This window comes from Piliocolobus tephrosceles, chromosome 9, assembly GCF_002776525.5.
Source record: "Piliocolobus tephrosceles isolate RC106 chromosome 9, ASM277652v3, whole genome shotgun sequence".
Classification (NCBI taxonomy): domain Eukaryota; kingdom Metazoa; phylum Chordata; class Mammalia; order Primates; family Cercopithecidae; genus Piliocolobus; species Piliocolobus tephrosceles.
This window is the reverse complement of record NC_045442.1, coordinates 100,029,924-100,050,516: the sequence shown is the minus strand read 5'-3', so window position 1 is coordinate 100,050,516 and position 20,593 is coordinate 100,029,924. Positions and strand designations below refer to the sequence as shown.

The 20,593-nt window shown below is 36.3% G+C and overlaps 1 protein-coding gene across 11 annotated transcripts in view; it reads left to right on the top strand.

Annotated features, from left to right (window-relative positions):
* The window catches only part of ZEB1 (zinc finger E-box binding homeobox 1), a 180,432-nt gene extending 163,309 nt beyond the window's left edge, over positions 1-17,123 (top strand). For 6 of the 11 annotated variants that reach the window (XM_023218117.2, XM_023218121.2, XM_023218122.1 and 3 more), the window contains 4 exons: positions 1,897-2,002; positions 7,403-9,213; positions 11,218-11,398; positions 13,988-17,123. In XM_023218117.2, coding sequence (XP_023073885.1) covers positions 1,897-2,002; positions 7,403-9,213; positions 11,218-11,398; positions 13,988-14,583 — 2,694 coding nt within the window. In that variant the 3' untranslated portion in view covers positions 14,584-17,123. The remainder of the gene's footprint in view (positions 1-1,896; positions 2,003-7,402; positions 9,214-11,217; positions 11,399-13,987) is intronic. The other 5 variants (XM_023218118.2, XM_023218124.2, XM_023218127.2 and 2 more) reach the window with 1 other exon arrangement.
* The last annotated feature ends 3,470 nt before the right edge of the window (positions 17,124-20,593 follow it).

The following is a 20,593-nucleotide window of genomic DNA, read 5'->3' as shown; positions in this document are numbered from 1 at the left end:
AAATAAAATAATATGTATTATGAAGAAAAATACAGCAGGATAAGAGGATAGAAAATGATGAAAGCTGCTAGGTTTCACAGAGAAGGGAGACTTTTCTGAGAATGGGACATCTGAATACAGTGAAGGAGCCAGTCATGGAATATTGGAGAAGGGCATTCCAGTCAGAGGAAACAGTGAAACGTAAGAAAGCCTTGAGGCCAGAACCTGCCGGGCACACCCTGAGAACAGCAGAGGCCAGTGTGAAAGGGAGAAAGGTAAGGCCAGAGAGGTGCTGGGGGCTACATATTATAGGCCCTTTTGTAGGCCAAGATAAAGACTTTGGATTGTATTCTCAAGTGCAGTGGGGAAGCCTGTCAAGGATCCTGGAATTGTTCATTTGTATTTTTAGGGGAACACTGACTGTTGGATGATAGTAAGAGAGACAAGAACGGAAGCAGGGAGAACATTTAGAGGCTTTTGCTGTAATCTAGGCCAGAGATTTTGGTGGCAGACAGATAAATAAGATTGTTAGGTTCAGAATATGTTCATATGCTTGCTGATGGATTGGGTGAGGGTACATGAGTAAGAGGGTAATTAAGAATAACTCCAAAGTTTAACGCCTAAGCTATAACCAAATAAATAAGAGTGTTATGCACAGAGATGGGAAATACTAGAGAAGGAGCTGGCTTGCAGGAGGGAAATTAAGAGTTTGGTGTTAATCATGTAAAGTTTCATATCTCTATCACCTTCCAACTGGCAATATCAAAGAAGCAGTAGGTTGTAAAAGTATGGAGTTAAGGGGAGAGGTTTAGAGATACAAATTTGGGAGTTGTCACCATATATTTGGTATTTTAAGTCATGGGTTTTAATGAAGTGGGACCTGATTCAAAGTAAGTACTAATTCTCTTTCCTTCCTGTATAAAAGGCAAAGGAAGTGAGATTCCAGTTGGGAGAGCATGAAGCAGTAGTTGAGTTAAGCCGTTAAAGGATGAGTAGAATCTTAGTAGTCAAAATTATGGGAAAACACAGTGAAGGAGTAAGGAATTATGTAAACCAAAGCCAAAAGATAAAGAGGAGCAATATGTGTGCAGGAAACCATGGCTCGCAAATGACTGAGATATGGACTTGTCATAAAAAACTGGTGAAGAATCATCTTGGAAACTCAGGGACTAAAATCTTGGAATCTATAGACTCGGAATCTTTATTGAGGGGTTAATGGGGATCCTTCAGAGGTTTATGAGCAGGAGTTGATAGAATTCAATTCAAGCAGTGCTTTTGTAAGATTAATCTAAGTATGAAGAATACATTTGAAATATGTGAAAATGGAAATTTGATAAACCAGATAGAAAGCTATTATAATAATCCCCATTTGGCTGAAAAAACTGGAAGTATCTTTTTAATCATCAAAGTACATTTTGGAAATATCAAATGGAAGAGACAGGATAAAGTACAGGGAAAAGCCTGTCTTCTCTTCAGGACCTTGTTCTATTGAGTGAGTTTTAAACAGGTTATTCAGTATTTGTGGATGCGATTACTATATCTATAAATTAGAATGCAAACAAATTAACCTCTACTTCCTAGCAAAGTATATATTACTTTATTTTTGCTAATTTTGAATATTGCTTAATAAGGATGAACTCTGATACTTTAGAAAGTTGATATTTTTCTGTATCAAATTCTGTCCCCACTGTTACTATCCTTTTTGGTAATAATTTCAAGAGTTACATTTTTGTGACTGCTACAACTGCTAGTAATTTCAAGAGGTAGATTTTTGTGACTGCTGCAATTTGAGGTCTTTAAGGAACAAAACAGCCATCAGGCTCACAAAAATGTTACTCTTAGCAGATTGGATGTTCTTTAGTCTTTAGTCTAAAGATCTTTTGCTTTACAAATAAAATACCAATTCTTTTCTTACAGAGACATGTGACGCAGTCTGGGTGTAATCGTAAATTCAAGTGCACTGAGTGTGGAAAAGCTTTCAAATACAAACACCACCTAAAAGAGCACTTAAGAATTCATAGTGGTAAATATTTTTTTTTCTTTCTACACCCTGAATATCAGCATATGTGGTAATAAATAAATATCATAACATGTGATCTACGTACATGATCAGAAACTCCTTGCATTTCTTTTGGCATACACTAATAGGGAGAAATTGTATGTTTATTTTATGTTTTATTAGAGTCTTAACCTTTGACTAAAGTATATCAAATTAATATAGTATGACATACTCCACATTTCCTAATGAGAAGATAATATAGCATGTTTTAGTAAGTACAACCTGAAAACACATTAACTTTCTGATGAATGTAAATGTCATTGCCTCCTTTGCACAATTAACAGGGGAATGGAAAAGAGTATAGAGATACGATTTGCATAAGAAAATAGGGAAGTGAAGGATGTCCTTTATTTAAGAGAAGTAGAAATGGAATTCAAGATTAGAAAATATTGGAGAGATGATATGGAGGCAATGAGAGGGGGTGAAAGGATTACAGCATTAATGAGAATCTAAAAGAAAAATGTGCTCACCCACCATCTTCACCTCTCTATTCCACGTCATTCTCTATATTACTTACAAGGTTAATACTATTATGTATGAAAGTATTGTGTCTATTTTAGGAACTCAGAGTAAACAGAGAGCTATATTTACATGTCTTTGGAGACTCTACTTGAACAAAAGCACAAAAGGAAAACTTTCTAGCATCCCACGATGCCCTATGAAATCTATTCATCTCCTAATAAATTTTGATATGTTATTTTAGATTTAAATAATTTTAATGCAAAAATTATTAACCATGAATGGGAAATTATGGGTGCTCACATATTGCTTATTTGGTGAAAATTATGTATTGACATTTACATTTTACAAACATCTTCTTACGAAAAAGTATAGTTGGATAGCTTTGTGAAGTGTAGTTGGTGATATTTGTTTTATTTTGGAACTGCATTTCTAAAAGTTTTACTGTATTGCTCATTAAAGCTAACCCTCAGTGTTAAATGTGCTGAAGTTACCACTTGAAAATGCTCAAACCAAGATCCTTACCAAAACATTTACTTTCACACATTGATTAATGTTTCTAAAAAGTAGAGGTTGTCTTTTGCAGCCCACCACAATATCCTATTTCTTAGCTCCTATGCTATTGAACAGTTTTTATCAATAATAATACATTTTAACAACCTACCTTCTTACCAGAGATGATTTAAAGTTGTTAATAGAGATATAGCTAATTTCAAGAGGGATTTTTAAATGTTGAAATCAGGGCAGAGGAAGGAAAATAAAGCTAACAGTAAGATTCATGTATATAATGAGTCATATTCATTTTGTCATAGTGCAGTCATAGAGGAAAATTTATCAGATCTATAAATAATACAAAGTTGGGAAGTATAAATCAGAACAAGGATTGAAATACTGGTCTAGAAATAAGAAGTTGAAAGTTAAGCATTGGTATTTAAAAATCAGTCTCAATCAAGTAGTAAATTTGAATGGCCCAGAGCTTAATATGAGCTGAATGTATGCTGCTACTGCTCAAAAGCTAATGCAAATTTAGGCCAGATCATGGAACACAAAGCTCCCACTGTACTCTGCACTGTCCACTCATTATGTACTTATTTCTGTCTTGTTTTTAAAACATTGAATGTGAAGCTTGTATACCTTTAACATAGCAAGTAATTTTAATTTAAAAATATGTAAGAAAAATTAAGAAAGGTTAACATGAAGTAAATTGTGAGGGAAAAAATGAATGCTGAGAAATGCCATACGTATGCTGGAAGTAGACCACAAATTAAGCTCTAAGGTTTAGGAAGTAAGAAAACGACAATCAGTAACCAAGACCCAGGGTGTCTGTAAGTAAAAAAAAAAAAAATCAGTTGCTAGAAACAGGACTATTCCTTCCTGATACCAAGTCCATAGAAAATATTATTCCTTGGAACAACATAAAGAGAAAAGAACAAAACAGAAGTTATGTAATCCTCAGAAATATTCTTAAAATAACACAGCAGAGAATTTGATAGCGTTTCTTTTTTAAATCAGATTATTCAACAGAAGCCAGTCATAGTTCACCAAAGTGCGATTTAGGAAGAGCATTGCTCCAGGGTGGCCACGTAGATACAGTTCAAGTACACAGCTCTCTGATGGTCTGGTTTATTTTATTCCAAGAGAAGATTTTCGAGCAAAGGCTACCCAAAATGTCAGCTCAGGATTGGTACCAGTCTGCAAACCATGTGTTACTCATTCTTGAAGAGATAAGTACAGAAAATGAGAGTAAGCATTTAGAATTTATTATACCAAGACTTTGAGACATTTTACTATATTTTATAAAATATTGGTCCACAGTTGATTGGAAACTTAAAAAAGAACCAAACAAAACCAATCGGTCGTTCACCACAATTAGTTTGAAAAGTTCTGCTTGGAGTATCTAATAATGGATGAGCTGAATATCCTTTAGGAAACCTCTATAACTTTCTTTTCACATGACTTTGAAAAGATGTTGAGAATCAGGATCCAAAATTATACTCTCTAAAATTTCCTATATTGTTGCTAAATACTGGTACCCAAAACATTTTGATCATGACCCTATGCCGAACCATGTGTGTTAATAATTAGTTGATTCTTCATGTAGGAATTGAGCTCTCATGAGGAAAAGGCCACCAGACCTCCACTCAGATTAGAGACAAAAGAACACCAGCACATGGCTGTGATCCACCCCCAAAAATAATTTTCCATGGTCTTAGTAATTTTTGCCTGGAAAATTTTTATATCAGATGCAGCCAAACACCCACCTCAGCCATTTAAAAAAAAAAAAAAAAAAAAAAGTCGTTATACATAGCATACCGAACGTTGAGTAGTAAAATTTCCTGATGTAACCTTCAGGCTAAACTACTTGTAAACCCTAACCTCAATAGATAAATTAGGTGATATGCCTAAGCTATAAACTATAAAGCTATGAAGCTAGAAACAAGGAGTTTTATAACAAATATAGTGACTTTGGCTTTAGAATAATTGTTGTGTAAAATTCCTTTCTGGCAATGATAAAATATCAAGATAATTTTTAACAATAATAATGATAACTAGCACTTATTGGACCCTTAGCTATGTACAGCCACATGTTAGTTATTTGTATGCATTCATTCATATAGTCCACAGGATAACCCTATGCAGTAGATTTTATTATTTTCTTCTTTTTACTGATGAGAAAATTGAGGCTCAGAGGACTTAATTAACTTGTCCAGGGTCACTCAGGTAGTACATGGCAAAACTAGGGCTGTGATGTAGTCATCCTGACCCATAGTCATTCCCTTACCTACCATTCTTCTCTGTCTCCCTGTTTTAAAAAATGAAATAGTCTGTCTTATCTAGAAGTCTGTGTCTCTAGAAGGAAAATAAGCATGTAGTTCATGTAAAAATGTTATCAAGTAATTAAAATTGTTAAAATAGAGATATACTAGAGTATATTCCTTGTTTTACCCCCACTGGAAACTTTTGTCTGATGTATTTTGAGAATTGAATCCTATTCCAGGCATCGCATTGGAAAAATATTGATAAATTGGAGAATCTCCAGAGGTGGGTTAACAAGCAGGTAAGGGTTCTAAACACAACATCCTGTGCAGAATGTTTGAAGGACCTAGCTATATTTAACCTACATAAGAGAAGTTTAAGAACACATAAAGCAGCTCTTGATCCATTTGAAGGTTTGACTTGAGAAGAAAAGTTACACTTGTTCTGTGTGGCATCAGAAGGACAAACTACGATAGGGAACAAGGCATCATAGCAAGCCGACTTTGGCTGAAACTCAGCCTGTCTCTTAGTAGAATTGCCTTTTTAAAAAGTGACTAGCATTTGTTGAGAGCATACTAAGAGTTTTGCTATATAATCTCTCATGACCCCTATGACAGTCTAATGAGAATGTATCTGCATTTGCACATTGAAAAACTAAGACTTGGAAAGCTTAAGAAAATAGTATGTGATAGAGCCAGGATTGGAACCCAAATCCATGGACCTCAGCAGAACCAGACAGGACCCACTTGTGCAGGGCTGTCCAACAGGTCCTAACTCCCCTTTTATTAAAGAAGCTCAAGCAGAGATGAGCTAGTGTCAAGAACGATATGAAATGAACTGTTCATTGAAAAGGAGGCTGTACTACAGGGCTTCTTAAATCTCTTCCAATTCTTATTTTTGATTCTTCAAATAATCATATTTATTAGAAAATATAACTCACATTTTAAACACATTTTAACATTGAAGTTACTATTGAAGCTATTGTTAATAGGGCTTAAGTTGACTTCCTCACTGCTTTTATTTTAATTCTTAAAAAGAACAGGAGATGGAGAGTTTTATTTTCATACTAAGTAGACATCACATCTCATCATTCAACAATTAGGCATTCATTCATCCAAAAAAGGTTTAATGAGCATCTTTGCAACCTGTACTTTGATGGGTGCAAGGGATAAATGTCAAACAAGCCTCAGAGGCTTTTCTGCCTTACTGGAGCTTATAGTCTGTAACCTTTAAATTATAAATTAGCGAACTGCAACTATAACTTAAAACTCAAAGGAAACATTAGGTTTGTAGGAAAATATTCCATTTAGTTCAGTGCTTTCAAAATTTTCTACCACAGTATCCCTAACAGCCAAGGAGAATAAATGCCTTGTACCCCACAGAGTCTAGGGAAGCAGCTTGAGGGAAGCCTCTGCAAGCCAAGGCTACTTTGATAGTGCATGGCTTTTCCTAGCAAGTCACACAAATGTGTTTTTCTCTGTTTTAATATAAAAATAATGTTTTATCATATCCACTGTCACTAAAATTGAAACTCCAAGATGCTTTGATACCCACTACAGTGTTTATCCTGGGGGTATATACATTCCAGTTTAATAAGCCAATGCTTATAGAATATCTTATATTTAAAGTTTTACTCCCATTAGGGAAAAACTATTTTCAAGAAAGCCCTATGGGTACAGGAATTTTTATTAATCAAAGATAGATATTCATACTTGTTAAGTCATAAGGGACATTTTACTTTTTTTCTTTTTTTAATGTTTCTCCTACAGATGGTTGAATAAAGTAAAATATAAAAAATGATATAGGTTGGTGAAATGGAATAAGAGAAAACATACTTGAAAGAGTAGAATGTAATTACTTCTGGTACTTGAGAATTATTTGAAGTTACAAAGGTTGGCAGAAATATTATACACACATGCTGCAAAGATTCCATGATTGGTTAGCAGAACATGTACCTCAGACCAAGTTCCTAGCATTCATCACATTTATATAGGTTTTGAAGCTAAAAGGATGATTCTAAATAAAATTCTGTCACAAGCATGCATGGCAGTCTTCTTCTTAAAATCAATACGCTTGTTTTAGGGAAATGAGGATACATAAAAATTTATATGTAATAATTCAGTGAATATAATTTTTTTGTTTGTTTAGGAGAGAAGCCATATGAATGCCCAAACTGCAAGAAACGCTTTTCCCATTCTGGCTCCTATAGCTCACACATAAGCAGTAAGAAATGTATCAGCTTGATACCTGTGAATGGGCGACCAAGAACAGGACTCAAGACATCTCAGTGTTCTTCACCGTCTCTTTCAGCGTCACCAGGCAGTCCCACACGACCACAGATACGGCAAAAGATAGAGAATAAACCCCTTCAGGAACAGCTTTCTGTTAACCAAATTAAAACTGAACCTGTGGATTATGAATTCAAACCCATAGTGGTTGCTTCAGGAATCAACTGTTCAACCCCTTTACAAAATGGGGTTTTCACTGGTGGTGGCCCATTACAGGCAACCAGTTCTCCTCAGGGCGTGGTGCAAGCTGTTGTTCTGCCAACAGTTGGTTTGGTGTCTCCCATAAGTATCAATTTAAGTGATATTCAGAATGTACTTAAAGTGGCAGTAGATGGTAATGTAATACGACAAGTGTTGGAGAATAATCAAGCCAATCTTGCATCCAAAGAACAAGAAACAATCAATGCTTCACCCATACAACAAGGTGGCCATTCTGTTATTTCAGCCATCAGTCTTCCTTTGGTTGATCAAGATGGAACAACCAAAATTATCATCAACTATAGTCTTGAGCAGCCTAGCCAACTTCAAGTTGTTCCTCAAAATTTAAAAAAAGAAAATCCAGTTGCTACAAACAGTTGTAAAAGTGAAAAGTTACCAGAAGATCTTACTGTTAAGTCTGAGAAGGACAAAAGCTTTGAAGGGGGGGTGAATGATAGCACTTGTCTTCTGTGTGATGATTGTCCAGGAGATATTAATGCACTTCCAGAATTAAAGCACTATGACCTAAAGCAGCCTACTCAGCCTCCTCCACTCCCTGCAGTAGAAGCTGAGAAACCTGAGTCCTCTGTTTCATCAGCTACTGGAGATGGCAATTTGTCTCCCAGTCAGCCACCTTTAAAAAACCTCTTGTCTCTCCTAAAAGCATATTATGCTTTGAATGCACAACCAAGTGCAGAAGAGCTCTCAAAAATTGCTGATTCAGTAAACCTACCACTGGATGTAGTAAAAAAGTGGTTTGAAAAGATGCAAGCTGGACAGATTTCAGTGCAGTCTTCTGAACCATCTTCTCCTGAACCAGGCAAAGTAAATATCCCTGCCAAGAACAATGATCAGCCTCAATCTGCAAATGCAAATGAACCCCAGGACAGCACAGTAAACCTACAAGGTCCTTTGAAGATGACTAACTCCCCAGTTTTACCAGTGGGATCAACCACCAATGGTTCCAGAAGTAGTACACCATCCCCATCACCTCTAAACCTTTCCTCATCCAGAAATACACAGGGTTACTTGTACACAGCTGAGGGTGCACAAGAAGAGCCACAAGTAGAACCTCTTGATCTTTCACTACCAAAGCAACAGGGAGAATTATTAGAAAGGTCAACTATCACTAGTGTTTACCAGAACAGTGTTTATTCTGTCCAGGAAGAACCCTTGAACTTGTCTTGCGCAAAAAAGGAGCCACAAAAGGACAGTTGTGTTACAGACTCAGAACCAGTTGTAAATGTAATCCCACCAAGTGCCAACCCCATAAATATCGCTATACCTACAGTCACTGCCCAGTTACCCACAATCGTGGCCATTGCTGACCAGAACAGTGTTCCATGCTTACGAGCACTAGCTGCCAATAAACAAACGATTCTGATTCCCCAGGTGGCGTACACATACTCAACTACAGTCAGCCCTGCAGTCCAAGAACCACCCTTGAAAGTGATCCAGCCAAATGGAAATCAGGTAAAAACCCCCAATCCTGAACCTGGCTAGGAAAATGCTATTTGATTAATTTCAATTAAGTTTGTCTAATTAAAGTATCAGTCCTGTAGAGCCAACTAGGTTATTACAAACTGTCATTTTTAAAAGGATCAATGTCTGCTTTAACTTTTCTGGCGTGATGTCTTCAGTTGGTTGTTTGCTAATCCAGGGTATTGTTACCAGCTTAAAGTTTGAAATGCTATTCTATTGTGAAAGATGATTTATAAGTCTCAGCTAAAAACCTGTTTGAAGTTAGAAATAAAAAAACAAAATTGAAATACTCGCTAATTGGGTTTCTGTTTGTATAGCTAAATTCCTAAAATTAGTAATAGTTGCTGCCTTGATTATGGTCATTAATAAATGAAAATTATGTTCCTATTCACAGGTTCATACCAGGCAAACTTATCTATCACTTTTATATACTAATACATCTGTTTATAAAAGGTTTTAATTAAACAGGAATGAAGTATACAAAGAACGCATCTTGTGAATTTACTGATCATTTTATGAACTGTGCATAAACAGTGTTCAGTCGTAATGTATATGAGGAAGTGTGGCTGTGAACCTAGAAATATGTATGCATTTTCCTCCTTAACTATCACTAGTGTTTACCAGAACAATGTTTATTCTGTCCAGGAAGAACCCTTGAACTGGTCTTACCCCAAAATCCACAATAGTTTTGGATAGAGCTATTGTATGCCTTGTTGTCCAGACTTTTTCCATGTCACTGATGTTGATGTTTTTCCATTTTTTCCATCAATTTCTGATGGAATCAAATTAATACTAGAGACAAATTTGATATTTTATGCAAATATTTTCTGTAAGTATAATAATTTCAATATCCTGCTCAAACATGTATTTGCTGCTTTTGTTTTCCCTTAAATATTGCTACTGATTGGGTTTCCTGTATTTGTGAAAACTCTTGAAAAAAATTTCTTACATGATCATTGAATTCCTCTAAATTTTTATTGTACAGAACACTTTGAATGCCTTTGAATAGAAAAAGAGCCATCCTTAGCATTTCATATAGAATCACATGTCATGTGACTAGATCAAATAGCAGTGAGAGTCAAGTTACTTCAGCACCGGGGCCACTCACAAATGACAGGAACAAATGGCTGCACTTCTCTTGCCTCATAAAGCCATAGGAAATATTGTGAAAAACCTTCAACTTTTAGAAAATTTGTGGGTTTATGGCAATGGCATGAAACAATCTAGATAAGGTAGAAAGATCTTAGGGGACCCAGTTCCACAACAGGCTCCCTGCAGGGTTATTCGGCTTACATAAGAACGTGCTGCCCAAAATTATCTCCATGAGACTGCCTGGAGTTTCTTTTTATCGCCCTGGAATTCTAAAGGTTCATTTTCACTAGCAATTATTTCTGTTAAAAAGACCCTCCTGCATTGTTTTTCCATCTTGCTCCTTAGACAAGTGGTAGAGCACACCTCTCTCTTTTCAAAGAGACCGTGGAGGTTAAAGAACCCTGAAGTTCTGGAGGATACAATTGAAAGACCAGGTTTTAAAAATAGAATGTTAACTTTTGCTTAGTGAAACCCAGAATGAAAAAATGAAGGCAACTGATGCAGTTAGTAATGAGTGATTAATTAGCAAACTAGTAAGTTAAAACCTGCAGATTTCTCATAAAGTAATGACTTGTATGAAACCAGATAAACTCTGTTATTATATATTTTACATGCTTTCTTTTGGGTGTCCTTGCTTTCTTTCCAGTACCAGTTGAGTATATATCTTTGCTATAGTTTTGACCGTGTTATCCCCAACCTCACTCTTGTCCTTGTCACCTCCACCTGTGATCTGCTCCCACCCTTGGGGCGCATGTGCAGTGAGGATCAGTGTACTTGCTTTGGTCAAGTCCTTGAAAGTATAAAAGCATAAGTTAAAGTAGTTCTTTATCTCATACTTTCATGTATATCTCTTGTTTTTCTTTTAATATTAAATTAAATTTTCTCACACCTTTCTCCCTCTAGGATGAAAGACAAGATACTAGCTCAGAAGGAGTATCAAATGTAGAGGATCAGAATGACTCTGATTCTACACCACCCAAAAAGAAAATGCGGAAGACAGAAAATGGAATGTATGCTTGTGATTTGTGTGATAAGATATTCCAAAAGAGTAGTTCATTATTGAGACATAAATATGAACACACAGGTATGTCAGTGAACACAAACATATTCAAAAGTGTCCATATGATACACTGGAAGATGCAAAATTAGAACTAAAGTTTTAGAATTTTCTTTCTTCTTTTTTTTTATTTATGTATTTATTTTTTTGAGACAAGATCTGGCTCTAGTCACCCAGGCTGGAGTACAGTGGCACGCAATCTTGATCTCAGCTCACTGCAACCTCCGTCTCCTGGGCTCAAGCCATCCTTTCATCTCAGCCTCCTCAGTAGCTGAGACTATAGGCACATACCACTGCACCTGGCCAATTTTTATATAGACGGGTTTTGCCATGTTGCCCAGGCTAGCCTCGAACTAATGAGCTCAAGCTATCTACCCACCTCGGCCTCCCAAAGTGCTGGGATTACAGGCATGAGCCACCACGCTGAACCCAGAATTAATTTTCTTATTTTTTGCTTCTCTGATCTGGCCATTTTCACCTGTTTGCCCACTTCCACCTAGTACTTAAGGTCTGAGCCTTTTGGTTTTTTGCTTCATCTGTGTTTTTTTGTTGTTGTTTTTCCATGACTTAATTCCTTTAAGCTGACACAGCATTTATTACGTCTACATTCATTTAATGCAAACTTATGCTATATTAATAAAAACAGTGCATAGTACTAATTAATAAAAATATGAGACCAGTGGGCTAAAGTCATAGGAAGACAGGATCTGGCTTCATAAAAGAAAAAGCTGCTTCTTCATAAGCGTGCAGCAAGCTGTTCTGGCAAGTCAAGATCTTTTGTTTTAAGTAAGAAGTTCTGCCTAAGAGGTTGGACTAGAAGATTCTAAGATCCTGTAATTCTGAGATCCTGTAATTCTGCCACAAAATATGCCTCCTTAGGTTGACTCAGGGATGGCAACTATAGCGCACAGGCCAAAGGTGAGCATACCTATGTTTTTCTAAGGCCTGTGAGGTAAGAATGGTCATTTTTGTTTTTGTTTTTACATTTTTAAATGATTGAAAAAGATGAAGAGTATTTATGACTGACGAAAATTATGTGAAAGTCAAATATCAGCGTCCCTAAATAAATGAGTTGGAAGACAGCATCGCCCATTCATTTACATTTTGTCTGTGTCACCTTTCATGCTGTTCTACAATGGCAGGATTGAGAAGCTGCTACACAGACCATTTGGCCTGCAAAGCCTTTTAATACTTACTACCCTTTACGGAAAAGAGTTGCCAACTCCCGGCCTGTTTCATTCCTTCCATCAGTGAAGTACTGATAAATTTTAACACCTGGTTCTCTGAAGGGTGAGGAAGCCCTGATTTGTGGTGTTTGCAGCTTTTTGTGGCATAAATAATCCACCCATCATGGTGGATTTCAAACTTGAATGTGATGTCAGTCAGCTTGCAGAATTCCTGAAAATTTAGCAGTAGACTCTCCAGCCAGTACAAACTGGCTCCAGCACACTCCTGTGTCTTTCTAACATGGGTTGCTGTAGAAGGGGCTGGATTCATCCTGAGCTCTTTAATCCCCTACCCGCTCTTCCCTGCCCCCACTACCAGCCATTATGACTACAGTATCCATATTTATCTTTCATATTCTTAAACTGTTTCAGTGTATTTTTTATTTTTACTCTTGTGAGAAAAGATAAAATTGTTTTTTCCTTCTTCAATCTGTGGATTCATACAGTGACACTTGGGAGGTTCTTGGAGCTAAAAACTAGTATTACATAAGAAAAAGTCACACCTCTCAAAACCAGCCCCTTGTAACTCAGTCCTCTGGTTCTCAGAGATCTAAGAAAAGTTAGAAAATCCCCTTCCTCTTCAGGCAAAGTTAAATATTAGCAATTATCAAAGTGAAAAATATATGTAAAAAACTACACTGTTTCTAAAATTAAAAATCATTTCTGCATTTGTTAGTGTTACCTGCTTGATAGCTCTGAAATTGGACATTCTCGATCCTGACCGTGATGTGTTGTTGCCAGTCCTTTCCATGTCTGTGCAGCAATACTCCTCTAGCCCATGCGTTCTCAGGAGGGGCAGTATTGCCCTCACGGGCCAAAACTTGTTTCTTAGGGGGCAAAAAAATCTGAGATACTACAATGGCTGTGGTTTTCTAAAGAAGCTCAGCATATACACTGTACATTTATGAGTTTTGTCATATCTAAAAAGTATATAGTAAACATTAAAATTTCATTGGGGGCAGAGCTTGTGACTAGGAAAAAAAATGACTTTTTAGGGACCTTACTGGTAGTGATAATGAAGAACACAAGGTGAGCAGCACGTCTGTCCCTGCCTACCCTCACTGTGCTCACTCACTACCAGACATCTCCTCCCAGCTGCACTTGGCCCATTTTCCACCTTGCTGTCATGATGCTTGTATTTTTGGCATTTCAATCTCATGTAGCTCCCATTGACCTAATCATCTGCCCAGCAGAGTGTAGAGCACTACTTTTTTAATGCAAAGAACAAACCAAATTGCAGTATTATATTACAAAGTTTCGGACCTGGAAATGTTTTAAAAATGAAACTAACAACCCTCCCCTTTCTACAGCCTGAAGTACCCCAAAAACCATATAAGGATTTTATTTGCTGAATACCACCATTTTATTTAACAGAATTCTTATTTTGCAGGTAAAAGACCTCATGAGTGTGGAATCTGTAAAAAGGCATTTAAACACAAACATCATTTGATTGAACACATGCGATTACATTCTGGAGAAAAGCCCTATCAATGTGACAAATGTGGAAAGCGCTTCTCACACTCTGGGTCTTACTCTCAACACATGAATCATCGCTACTCCTACTGTAAGAGAGAAGCGGAAGAACGTGACAGCACAGAGCAGGAAGAGGCAGGGCCTGAAATCCTCTCGAATGAGCACGTGGGTGCCAGGGCGTCTCCCTCACAGGGCGACTCGGACGAGAGAGAGAGTTTGACAAGGGAAGACGATGAAGACAGTGAAAAAGAGGAAGAGGAGGAGGATAAAGAGATGGAAGAATTGCAGGAAGAAAAAGAATGTGAAAAACCACAAGGGGATGAGGAAGAGGAGGAGGAGGAGGAGGAAGAAGTGGAAGAAGAAGAGGTAGAAGATGCAGAGAATGAGGGAGAAGCAGCAAAACCTGAAGGTCTGATGAAGGATGACAGGGCTGAAAGTCAAGCAAGCAGCTTAGGACAAAAAGTAAGCGAGAGTAGTGAGCAAGTGTCTGAAGAAAAGACAAATGAAGCCTAATCGTTTTTCTAGAAGGAAAATAAATTCTAATTGATAATGAATTTTGTTCAATATTATCCTTGCTTTTCATGGAAACACAGTAACCTGTATGCTGTGATTCCTGTTCACTACTGTGTAAAGTAAAAACTAAAAAAATACAAAATACAAAACACACACACACACACACACACAAAATAAATCCGGGTGTGCCTGAACCTCAGACCTAGTAATTTTTCATGCAGTTTTCAAAGTTAGGAACAAGTTTGTAACATGCAGCAGATTAGAAAACCTTAATGACTCAGAGAGCAACGATATAAGAGGTTAAAGGAAGCTGATTAATTAGATATGCATCTGGCATTGTTTTATCTTATCAGTATTATCACTCTTATGTTGGTTTATTCTTAAGCTGTACAATTGGGAGAAATTTTATAATTTTTTATTGGTAAACATATGCTAAATCCGCTTCAGTATTTTATTATGTTTTTTAAAATGTGAGAACTTCTGCACTACAAAATTCCCTTCACAGAGAAGTATAATCTAGTTCCAACCCGTGCTAACTACCTTTTATAAATTCAATCTAGAAGGTAGTAATTTCTAATATTTAGATGTCTTAGTAGAGCGTATTATCATTTAAAGTGTATTGTTAGCCTTAAGAAAGCAGCTGATAGAAGAACTGAAGTTTCTTACTCATGTGGTTTAAAATGGAGTTCAAAAGATTGCCATTGAGTTCTGATTGCAGGGACTAACAATGTTAATCTGGTAAGGACAGCAAAATCTTCAGAATCAGTGTTTGTGATTGTGTTTGAATATGTGGTAACATATGAAGGATATGACATGAAGCTTTGTATCTCCTTTGGCCTTAAGCAAGACCTGTGTGCTGTAAGTGCCATTTCTCAGTATTTTCAAGGCTCTAACCCGCCTTCATCCAATGTGTGGCCTACAATAACTAGCATTTGTTGATTTGTTTGTTGTATCAAAATTCCCAAATAAAACTTAAAACCACTGACTCTGTCAGAGAAACTGAAACACTGGGATATTTCATCCCTTCAGTTCCTCAGTATTGATTTTATGTTAATTGACTTTCAGAATTTCTCTACAGAAACGAAAGGGAAATTTTCTAATCTGCTTTATCCATGTACTTGCATTTCAGACATGGACATGCCATTGTTATTTGACTCATAACTGTTTCCAAATGTTAGTTATTATGGACCCAATTTATTAACAACATTAGCTGATTTTTACCTATCAGTATTATTTTATTTCTTTTAGTTTATAGATCTGTGCAACATTTTTGTACTGTATGTCTTCAAACCTGGCAGTATTAATACCCTTCTTACTGACATATGTACTTTTAGTTTTAGAAAACTTTTATATTTATGTGTCTTATTTTTATATTTCTTTATTTATTACACAGTGTAGTGTATAATACTGTAGTTTGTATTAATACAATAATATATTTTAGTATGAAAATTTGGAAAGTTGATAAGATTTAAAGTAGAGATGCAATTGGTTCTCCTGCATTGAGATTTGATTTAACAGTGTTATGTTAACATTTATACTTGCCTTGGACTGTAGAACAGAACTTAAATGGGAATGTATTAGTTTTACAACTACTACAATCAAGTCATTTTACCTTTACCCAGTTTTTAATATAAAACTTAAATTTTGAAATTCACTGTGTGACTAATAGCATGATGCTCTGCAGTTTTATTAAGAAATTAGCCTAACCATAAAACTCTCATTTCCTTAGTAAGCCAAATTAGGATTACCTTCTATAAACAGTGTTGGGAACAATGTTTAACATTTTGTGCCAATTTGTTCCTGTATTCATGTATGTAAGTTACAGATCTGACTCTTCATTTTTAAGTTCCTTGTTACATCATGGTCATTTTCTAGTTTTTTACCAGATTCCCCCCATCTCACAATAAAATGCATCAACAAGCCTGAACTGCTGTCATTCTTCTCATCATTATCAGTATTTTCTTTGGAAAACTGTGAAATGGGATACGTTGTCATCCTGCATTTGATTCATCTTGAGCTGAATTTGGATAACACTAAATGTTTTAGACAGTATCCACTAAATTATGGATTTTTCTTGTGGCAAAATGTTTCTGGAGAGGTCAGAGTTGACAAAACCTCTTCACAGGTTGCTCCTTCTTCCTGAAATCCTTAATCCTCCATATCTCATGCTTCAGGTCATTTCAGGGAAGCCTGGGTTTAGATGCCTTTCTGACTCTGTCGGCTCCTGCACTTCTGTCGTCATACCTCTGATACTATTATTTCTATTCCTTCCCCACTAGGAACAGGAACCACGTTTGTCACAGTCACTCTCATTCCTCACTGCCTAACAGGGTGCCTGGCACAAGTTGGGACAACAGATATTTGTTGAATAAAAATATAATTTGCATGTTTTGGGGGCTCAGCTATGTTCTCACTTTTTTTGCTTCTAATTCCAGAATATATATGTTAAATGATCCTAATTTGATTATTTTCTTATAAGTCTTATTAAACATTAGTCATAATAGACATAATAAATTATGCCTTGTTTTTCTATTGCCTTACGATTTTGATTTTTTGAAAGTATATTTCTAGGTGTCTTCCTGGTGCTTAACCTCATGGTATATGGCACAGGTATTTGCTGGCTTGTGGACATGACTACCTCCAATAGGAGTGATAGGACCAATCCTAGTCGGCTCTCCTTTTGTAGAATTAACTTCCCTTTCTAGGACCCCACATTCCTAGGTGCTTGCTACCATGTTGCCTGATTTCTCCTGTCACTGAGAGCAGCTACCAATAAACAGATTCACTGAAAAGGATTAGGAACTAAGAATAAACTCTTAGGAGGTATCCACACTGTAATATAAAGCTCAGTGAGGGCAGTGCTTGATATGTATGGATAAATGGCTAATAAAGGAATTTAGGCATTACCAGAAGTTTTCAGAAGGAAAATGCATGTGGACCTTTCCCAGTATTCCCTCATATGACATACAACAAAAATAATAGCAGGACCATATATTATTTATTCATGCCATGCACAGGTATTTCACTACTATCAAAATGTTCACAAAAACCTCATAAAAAATACAAATAAAGACCATGTGCCCATGAACACATACATCTTAAGTAGCAGAATGAGGATATGAACATAGGCTTATCTGACTCCAAAATCCATCTTTGTTTAATTTTTTTTGAAACAAGGTCTTGCTCTATTGCCCGGGCTGAAGTGCAGTGGTGTGAACATGGCCCACTGCAGCTTCAGACCTCCTGGGCTCAAGTGATTCTCCCACCTCAGCCTCCTGAATAGCTAGGACAACAGGCATACACCCACCACACCTGTCTTTCTGTTTGTTTGTTTTTTGGAGACTTAGGGAGTCTCACTGTTTCCCAGGCTGGTCTTGAACTCCTGGGCTGGAGGAATCTTCCTACCTAGGCCTCCCAAAGTGCTGGGATTATAGGCGTGAGCCACCACGTTCAGCCTGAAATTCATGCTCTTATCTAGCCTGGATCACATCCCACGTGAGAATGGTTGACAGTGTCTCAAGCTTTGCCTTGAAGTATATGACTAGAAAATATAAGACCAATATACATTTCATAGCCTGGTAGAAAAGAATGGATGGGGAATGAGATTTTTCAAATCTGTGCAAACTTAAGAACTTTGAAAAGGATACTATTAAAGTGCAGTGATTATGTTGACATGAAAACGTAACCTTAGAACGGATTTCATCTCTTCCTATCAGTGGGAGAATATATTAGGACATTCAATATGTGAACATTGTCCTCTGCTCTAGTTCACATTCTATTCAACAATAGCAGAATACACACCTCTTTCCTAACACATGGTACATTCGTGAAGAGGGACCATACTATGGGCCATAAGTCAACTCTCAGATGTAAAAGAATTGCAAATAAGGTATTTTATTTGACTACAAAAGAATTAATTAAACTAGAAATCAGTAAATCAAATGTATCTCAAAAATCCCCCCAAGTTACTGGAAAGTTGACAACACATTAGCCCAGATGTGGTTAAAACTAAATTATAAAATATGAGCTAAAGGTAAATACAATATATCAAAACTGGTAGCTTGCAGCAAAAGCAGTGAATATAAGAACATGTATAGTATTAAATGCTTATGTTAGAAAAAATAAAGGATTGAATCTTATCTAAGCTTCCATCTTAAGAAATTAAAACAAAATTAAACCCAAACCAAGCAGGAAAGAGGAAATAATAACAATGGCACAGAAAACAAAAGAGAGTAAATCAATGAAATCAATCTATTTTTTAAAAGATTACTAAAATAGATAAACTTCTACCAAGATAGATCAAGGAAAGGAGAAAAGAGATACAATTTACTAATACCAGGACGGAGAGAGGCACATCATTACAGAGCCTATAAGGAAATATTACCAACTTTATGCCAGTAAATTTGGCAACTTAGATGAAACATATTTCTTGACTCAAACTACCAACATCCACTCAAGAAGAAGTAGATAACCTAAATTTCTATTATCAATGGAAATTACATTTCTAGTTAAAAATCTTCCCAAAAAGAAAATTCCCAGCCCAAACAATTTCACTGGTGAATTCTACCAAACATTTAAGGAAGATAACTATACCCATTCTACACAAACTCATCTATAAAATTGAAGAGGAGAAAACACTTCCCTCTTCAGCCTGTAAAGCCAGCATTAACCTGATGCCAAAACCAGACAATGACATTACAAGAAACAAATCTACACATTGATGTTGCTCATAAACACGGATACAAAAAAGGTTACTAACAAAATTTAGGAAATCAATTTGAACCATGTATCAAAAGGAAAATACATCACGACCCAGTGAGATTTATCCTAGGAGTGCAAGCTTTTTAAGCATTCAAAAATCAGTTACAGATGCTTCTTCCCAGGGGTTACAGCCCAACAAACCCATCACAAGTTTAAAATACCATGTCAAAGATGCATTTGGTATACTTACTGAACGTCATAGCCTAGCCTAACCTAACTTAAACATGCTGAAAGCACTTAATTAGCCCACAGTTGGGCAAAATCATTGCACATAAATCCTATTTTATAAGGAAGTGTTGAATGCTGGCAACACAGTACACTGTGGAGTATCAGTTGTTTACCCTCGTGATCATGTGGCTGACTGGACGCTGTGGCTCACTGCTGCTTTGCAACATCACAAGAGTATTGTACTGCACATTGCTAGCCCAAAAATACATCAGAATTATGGTTGATCAAAAAATATTTTGATCAAAATATGGTTGCTATTGAATGTATTGCTTTTGCACCATCATAAAGTTGAAAGATTATAAAGTCAAGTCATCATAAGGCAGGGGCCATTTGTAGTGTAATTCACTGTATTTACAGCATAAAAAGAAAAAACAATCATCTCAATAGATGTGGAAGGAGCATATGACAAAATTCAACACCAAGCCATAAATGTTCTCAGCAATCCAGGAATAGAAGGGAGTTTTCTCAACCTAATAAAGAGCATCAACAAAAAACCTATAGTTAACATCATACTCAGTGTGTAGGATTTAATGTTCTCACCCTAAAATTAAGAACAAGGTAAGAATATCTGCTCTCACACCTTTATTGAACATCATACTGGAGATTCCACCCAGGGCAACAAGACAAAAATAAATGAAAGAAATACACATTGGGGAAAAAATAAGTAAAACTTTATTTGCACATAGAGTGGCTGTGTAGAAAACAAGGAATTTGCAAAAACCAGAAAAGGTAAATGTAAGGTTAGAAGATACATGGCCATTATGCAAAAATCAATAATATTCTATCTAGTGATAAGAATGGAAATTTTTTAAATATCAAAAGTATAAAATACTCATATTTCATGAAATATGGGCAAAACCTGTACACTGAAAACTACAAAATGTTGCTGGAAAGAAATTAAAGATGCAACAAAAATTGAGAGATACTCTATGTTCATGGATCAGAAGACTCAGAAGACTCAATATCATTAAGATGTCAATTCTCCCCCAAGATTTATTGCCTCAGTGCAATTGCACTAAAA